This window comes from Gigantopelta aegis, chromosome 10, assembly GCF_016097555.1.
Source record: "Gigantopelta aegis isolate Gae_Host chromosome 10, Gae_host_genome, whole genome shotgun sequence".
NCBI lineage: Eukaryota > Metazoa > Mollusca > Gastropoda > Neomphalida > Peltospiridae > Gigantopelta > Gigantopelta aegis.
The window spans coordinates 79,977,820-79,986,203 of NC_054708.1; the positions used below are offsets into that span (position 1 = coordinate 79,977,820).

The 8,384-nt window shown below is 36.7% G+C and overlaps 1 protein-coding gene across 1 annotated transcript; it reads right to left on the reverse strand.

The window, feature by feature from the left end:
• Positions 1–304: 304 nt before the first annotated feature.
• On the reverse strand, positions 305–7,865 carry LOC121383246 (RING finger protein 37-like). Its single transcript, XM_041513145.1, is given in 3 exon segments — positions 305–1,626; positions 1,628–2,237; positions 7,777–7,865. Coding segments are annotated over 2 exon segments (1,659 nt in total). The 5' UTR covers positions 2,014–2,237; positions 7,777–7,865; the 3' UTR covers positions 305–353.
• Positions 7,866–8,384: the final 519 nt, after the last annotated feature.

Consider the following 8,384-nt stretch of genomic DNA (forward strand, 5'->3'; position numbering starts at 1 on the left):
TTATTTTCCAGTATGATTAAAATATTACCATCACCCAGCAGATTCAAGCTAAGTAATAACAAACACAAAATGAAAATATATACAAAATAATTTTAAAAATTTAAGTTTGATAATATTAAATATTAAATACATGTACAATGATTATTACATGATCAAAACGAAAATGTATAAAGAGGTACAAAATACACACAACAGTTGTCAGTATTGGTCTCCTCTAACCTACAATTACTACTAGTTCTATCTGTAACCACCCAAATATCTGAAAATCACAATCAGTATTGATTCAAAAAACTTTATAATTGTGTAAACTTCAGCAAATTGCTTTATTATTAATCATTTCACAAATCTACATTTCACTGAAATATCCGAGAAACATCATTTCTGTTGCATACCGATTTACACTGGTAACACTTGACCACACGATCGACATCTTGGTCGGAAGGTCCAGTACTACGACACAAACAGATCCTGCAGACACAATGGCCACACGCTAACTGGTACATAGTGCAATTTGAAATCTGACTTTTACAATTCATACACACTTTCTCATGTCTAGAACTCGCAGTGTCGCTTTTGTCACTCGCCGATGACGTGGTACACGTGAAGGATGGTAGCTGCTGTAAGATTGACATGGCATCATCCAGACTACTGTCCAGCATACGTTTATGTGATGGAACATGGTCATCCCTGGAATTTGTGGTTGACAAGGCATTGTACAGGCTATGTTTATGTGATGGAATATCGTCCTCCCTGGAATTTGTGGTTGACAAGGCATTGCCCAGACTGCAGCTCGACGTATGTTTGTGTGATGGAATAGTGTACTGTAATTTTATGGCTAACATATTTTCACTAGAGTTGTCAACTCTTGCAATTTTAACTTGCTGCTCAGATACATCCAAAGCTTTACTTTTTCTTTTAGTAGAAGAAGCACATAATGACAGATTAGCTTTGGTGTTTTGAGCGTTGTTCAGTTTGGTGTCTGCAACAAAAATTATATCTTCCTTTCTGCCCACAGTTCTTGGAGCAGATTTTACTTGGGATTCATCACAATGCTTAAGAAGAAATTGGTCAATTCTAACTTTCAGAGAGTTGTTTGGAACTGGGTAACTATCTGTATTAAAAGAAACTCCTGTGAATGGGTCATTGGGAAGTCGACCATATGTTGCTTCATTTTCGATATATTTCTCCAGTGTATTATGATCTATGGACTTCCCACTAGGCAGAAGAGTTGGAAGAGCCATCACTTCACAAGTTATAGGATCCACAAATTCTTCAGGTATCTCAAACTTTGAGGTGGAATCAGATGACGATTCCACTAATATTAAACAATCTTTAGTTGATGTATCACAATTCTTAGACACTGTTGGAAGCTGCTTGAGATTTAATGAATTAACATAATGATAGAATACCTTTTCATGGATAGCTTTATCATATTTATGTGATGGTTGACCAAAAATGGCTACCGATTTGATACCCGGGATTAAACTTTCAATGGTATTTGTAATCCTAATGGTTAAATGACTAACAAGTGCTGTTCCGTATCTATGCTTCATCTCAACAACGTACTGGAATCTGCTAAAGTCAGAGTCATCAACACTGTACGGACTTGTGGCACGAAATGATGGACTAACGAAACACACAGACTGCTGGATCCTTCATGTGGATTCTGCCAACAGAGACTGGAGTCAGCTGAACCGGGTTTCTGTCTTGGCTTGTACTGTCTAAGCCAAAAAGCCATGATGATGTTAGTTTTTGAGTGTTGGTGAGCACTTCAAGAGCTGAAGACTTCTGTCGACCTACAACAGGGTTGATTATAACTTGGTGGATGTTGATGGAGCAAGGAAATGCAAATGTGATACTAACTGGAGGCTTCAGAAAGCGCTCGGCCAAAAAACCCTTATTTTTCAGAATGAAATCTTTTGAGACTAAATTCTCAACATCGTATCCATCCGAGGACACAGAGCTGCTTGTTGCGACAGTTTTTAAACTCCAGTGACAGAAGTCAACAAGCATCCTTATCAGTTGGTGGAAAAATAGCCAACTGAATGAATTCAAAATACATGTATATCAGAGGATGTTTTTCAGCTGAAGCTTTGCAAATTCAGTCTTCATAATAAGTTCTCACAAATTGATATAAGAGTATGCTGTGTGGTGTTATGTACATACAGAACATATCCAAATCTGTTGATTCCTCATCCAAATTCATGGCAATCAGTTCTAGAACAGTTGGACTCATTCTGAAAAATAGATTTTAAAATGTGTAATTAATACAAGGCTTCATCCATGAAACAAATTCAAGAGAATCTTTTTAACAAATTACATTCAGGTCGTTTTTTGGGGCAGTCTGCAAATGTTTGCTCATCCTATTATTGGCTATCAGGGCATTATGGAATTAAAAAACTTCCGTAAATCATGAAATTAATGTGAGCAAGATATAAATGTGAAAAATGGGTCCGATGTATCAGGCGCAATAATTACTTGAGGCATTATAATTATATTTTTAACCTATGTCACCACCAACGAAAATACTTTAGTATTAGAATGAAAGTGCTATTTTATGTCCTTACAAGGTAATCATGTAATGAACAAGATAACACAAATGTAAAAGTAATATATTCTGGACAAGAGAAATAACCGTTCATGAATTGTTGTTGTTCATACTAGGTAGATGTCATTTCTTTGGTGCTCTACATAAGAGATGGAGAAAATTACTACCGACTAACACAAATGGCTTACTTCCACTGGATTGACTGTCAAAAAATTAAAGTTTAAAGTTTGTTTTCTGTAATGACACTACTAGAGCACTTTGATATACCAGTCGTGGTGCACTGGCTGGAATGAGAAATAACCCAATGGGCCCACCAACGGGGATGAATCCCAAACTGACTGTGCATCAATCAAGCGCTTACCTCTGGCATGCCCGTAGCCAGGATTTAGAGGGGGGGGGGGGGGGGGTCGTTTAGGCTTATAGTAAGACACGAAATACCTCATACGAGCGTACGAAGTGCCCGAGTTGCTTAGGGGCATATTGAAAAAAAAGGTCACCAGTAGGGGGAGGTCAACCTACTGGATAATTGGAATACTTTGTCCCAGGAGGAGACATCTACAATGTACCAATTTCATCTCTGTTTTTAATGTTATATTTCTGTGCTTATATCCAATTAAGGCTCAAGCACACTGTCTTGGGCACACACTTCAGTTATCTTTGTTTATCCAGGACAGTGAGTTAGTGGTTGGGTGGTCTATGGGAATTATATGGACTAATAGAGATAGCAGGGGTTATGGAACTTTGCCAAACTGGAACCAAATTGGTCAAAATGGAACTTGATGTTGGTTGCAACAGAACCAAAATCTACATGGCCATACATGTTTGTACGGCTAAAATAGAACGAAACACTTTAAAATGTATGACTAAAACGGTACCAGAATCATTACAAGTTGTGAGTGATGATATCTTCAATAAAACAGCAGCTATATTAATCATTTACTACTTTGTTTATTTTTATGTACATGTAGGGGAGATAGAAGTAATAGCAGCTAGTTAAATGTCAGCGAAACGCAGACAATCGTCATTACAACAAAAACTTTGTTTTGTATCTTGTTATCTGCAAAATAGTCAACAGGTGTTTACAAAAAACAGGCGACGAGAAATTTTCAGGCAATAACACCCCAACCTACATGTATGTGACACAATAACACAATGCACCAATCTTTGAACTGTTAAATTAAAGAAAACAAGGGTAGTGTTTTCACCAATATATGCATTGAGGTGCCATTATTACTTATAGCCAAATCAGTTCTGTTTTCGCTACTGAAAATGGTTCTATTTTGTTAAAGGCATATTGTCACAGACCACTGGCCTATTTAATGGTCTAACAAAGTATTACCTGAACAAAAATTATTTGATTTGTTCCTAAATGTACTTCATTCAACCATCTTCATAACCACCATACTCCATTTATTCATGATATTTTGTAAAAATAATTGAATTATGGCAATGGTCCATAATTCAAAAACTAAAATTGCCGAGAGGGTTGACATGGATTTTATTCCATCATAGTTCAGTTAAGGTAATGCGATAGCTAGATTTATTTTCCAACAATTAATGCAATTTTTATTTATTAACAATTTTTAGAGAAATACGGTCCTTAAAACCGTGACAGTATGCCTTTAATGGTTTCATTTTAGCCTGATTCCAATGGTAAAAAGAGTTACCTGGAGGTGGGTCTTAAATTCTGCAAAAATAGCCTTCTAACACATCAGAGCTCTGAAAATTGTTACAATACCATTATTAGAAGCCTTTTTGCAGAAAATATATTATAATTTGTAGATTGTCCCAAAAATATCTAGGTGTGGGAAAAGTCACGACTATGGTATAATAAAATAACCAGAAGTATGGTATGAATTGATCTAGTTCATCAAGATTAACCTCAAATGCATGCACTCGAGGTTAATCTTGATGAACTATTGTCCGAACCAAATTGTTAACAACTACGAAAAATTACTCTCCTACCTTTAATTGCCGTTAGATTTCCTCCAAAGTTTGTCCAGACACAAATCTTGAAAAAACCATTACAATGACACAGATACCACATACCAGATGCTAACCATGTCATTTATATCGACTTCGCTGAGAGCGCATAGGGAAAAAAGCATGTAATTTTGTATCAGCTGCCATTTTGACTTTTTATGGAATATTCTTCAAGAGGGGTGAAAGGATAGGACTTAATCTAACAACGTCATAACATGTTATGATATAAAAGCAAACGTGATGACGTCATATTATTATTTTTTTTGTTATTATTATTATTATTTTAATGATACCACTAGAGATCATCGATTTCATATTAATTGTGTCACATACTTTGAAGGCTTTCACCCTCTTGAAGAGTATTCCATAAACAAGCAACATGGCAGACGGCAGAAAACTGCATGTATTTTTCCCTATGCAATCTCAGCAAAGACAACATCAGCGACATCGTTGCAGTCTCGTGTATGGAATCTGTATATTTGTAGTGGGTTTTTTGCAGTTTGTGTCTGGACAAGCTTTGGAGGAAATCTAACGGCAATTAAAAGTAGGAGAGTAATTTTTTGTAGTTGTTAACAATTTGGTTCGGACAATAGAATTGATCATGGTACTGTAGCCCGAGTACTCTGACTGTAAGAGAGCTAGACGGACATTTGGCCATAAATACGCTCTCATTACAGTCAGAGACCAACCTATGTATATTTTTGGCAATTCCTGACTACCAAACGGTAGGCAAAGATTCCCGCTCTAATACCACAACAATCCTATGTTTGACGTCAAATACCTTTACATCGATCATTTTCGAGTTAACTGATACAAAAAAATCCACATATTAATCACTAATACACATACTACAGAAAAAAAAACCCAGACAGCACCCACATTCAGCTACGCTTCGTGACACTCCGTCGCAACAATTACAAAGCTCGGCGATCTATTTCGAGACGTAGATCACGTGATCGCCACTGGGCGATTCCGCCTTGTGCAGCAGTTACAGGGGCCGTCTCATACCAAGCGACGTTACAACATGTCTTTGTTTTAACTGTTTAAAATGTAAAAATTGTGTTTGAATTTCTTTTTTAATTGGAGAGGTTATTATTTTCATAAACAAATCAGTAGCAACGTCAGTCAAAAAAGAACTTGTAAATCAGCGACAAATATCATTGTCATACTGTTAACTGCCAATGCGTATCGATGGGTAATCTCATTAATTGTGGCTACATTCGGTCCCTACATTCTACACTGAAAAAAGTTGTAAACCTTTTTTTAAAACTCCCACACACCCCTCTCGTTCTGAGTACAGTTTGTGGCCCTGATCAGAAATCGTGGTAGCAACGAGCGTACTTGAACATCAAACTGATATAAGCAGGTTAATTCCCGACATCGGACCTGGCAGTCATTTGTGGCCATACATGCATACAGCGAAACTCATCGCCATCGGTCCCTAGGCGTCAGCTTGTCTACTATGACGGAACTCCTGTCTACAGCTGATCATTGAGTATTGTGTTACAGAATCGGTCTTTGTTCAGTTGTTGAAAACAATTAGGCTGTGTTCTACGTAGGTTAATGCATTGTCAATAATTATTAACTACCATACATATATGTGATTTATATTTGCTTGGATAAAACGATTGTTCATATAAAATTAGTTATTAAGCAAACAGAATACTTACAACCAACCAACCCAAAACAAAATTTGAACTATTTTTATTACTTAATTTACTAGTATCCTAGCGCCTTTTTTTCCTTTATTTTTCACATTTTAGTCATTTCCGCATATTTCTTAGGGAGTGGGTTTCAGCTCAGTCGTTTAAGTGTTTGTGTCGCAGGATCGAACAACCTCGATGGATCCATTCAACTGATTGATTTTTTTGTCGTTCCAACCAATGCACCAGAACTGGTCAGTGGCCGTGGTATGTGCTGTCCAGCCTGTGGGAAAGTACATATAAAAGATCCATTGCTAATGCAGCGGGTTTCATCTCCAATACGCATGTCAGAGTTACCAAATGTTTGACATCCAATAGCTAGTGATTAATAAATCAATGTGCTCTAGTGGTGTCATTGAACAAAACAAATTTCTATATTTTTTAGTTTGGTCTGAATAGCAAAACAACTATAATTATTTTGAAAGATAAGTTTTAAAGATCGAATGAGCTATGCACCGATTCAATTTTGATTTTGCAGTAACAAGCATTGCCATCCGTCCCCTTAATGCCTCAGAATACATCTTATGATACCCCATCCCCTCAAGAGCATTACACTCTACTACTGTACTAATGACTAATTCATAAAACATAAAATAACCAAATTAAATTACTACTTACTTTATCTTTCATAAGAGGAGGCAGTACGTAGCACATACGTTTGCCGTATCCTGTCGATAACACCCCAAATGTATCCTTCAAATTCAAAATGGAATCAATAATGTGTAATTGTTTTGGTTTAATGACGTAATTAAATCCAAATTCATCCAAAACGGCATTAGCTAACTCTTCCATGTTGTAACGTCACTTGGTATGAAACGGCCCCTGTAACTGCTGCACAAGGCGGAATCGCCCAGTGGCGATCACGTGATCTACGTCTCGAAATAGATCGCCGAGCTTTGTAATTGTTGCGACGGAGTGTCACGAAGCGTAGCTGAATGTGGGTGCTGTCGGGTTTCTTTCTGTAGTATGTGTATTAGTGATTAATATGTGGATTTGTTTGTATCAGTTAACTCGAAAATGATCGATGTAAAGGTATTTGACGTCAAACATAGGATTGATGTGGTATTAGAGCGGGAATCTTTGCCTACCGTTTGGTAGTCAGGAATTGCCAAAAATATACATAGGTTGGTCTCTGACTGTAATGAGAGCGTATTTATGTCCAAATGTCCGTCTAGCTCTCTTACAGTCAGAGTACTCGGGCTAATGGTACTGGTGCCGAAATGTATTTGATTCTCTGGAGCTCATTTAATATTCATGTTCTTCACACACAGAACCAAGTGACAAACTGTGCATATTTTACAATAAGGTTACACCCAACAGCCGCTCATTAAACAATATGTTGGTTTCTTTTAAACTGATGGTCGTGTAATCACCGTAATGGTATGCCAAAAAAATACCATTACTAGAGTTGATGCTTTTATGTAATAGGTGGAAATTGAAACAGAATATCTGCCTTTTGGAGTTTTAATAGTAGTAAATAAACAAGGTAGGCCTAATTGTACTTGGCCTACAATAAATATAAAAATCAGTTTGTTAAATTACCATTCACAGCATCAAAACAGTGTCTTGTTTTGTCGGCATGCTTTCTACTCGTCAGACACCAAGAATCACAAAACATCCGACTGTCTTCCGTGATAGATACGCTGCGCTAGTGGTGATTTAACATTCATGTACTAGACTGGTTTTAATATCAAACCAGTTTAATAAATATCATGGGAGACAACTCTGTGAAGTTTAACCAGACAAGGGTTTGGGTGAGTAGTGAAACTTTGATGAGTTGGCGAAACCGAATAGACAGCTCTGCAAATAATTGACATTATGAATTTCTTTGACTTATCAATTTTTATCATCACATTTTTTTAAAATGTACGTCTGTGGTAAAGTACTTGTCTGAGTTTCGATGGGTTGTAAGATTGATCTTACACCTGTCATAGAACGATAATGACCTGTCAATAGCTGTCAAAGAAGTAATCTGTCATATGTAAGATTGTGTTAACCTGTTTTAGTTTGAGGAAGACTTGAAGCAATAAAGCTACAGAATCATACCATAGTTACAAATGTCTTATTTTAAATTTTTTACATGTATTTGTACAAATTGATTAATCCCACACATAATCGTTGCATAAATAATCAGGAATATCACAATTGCT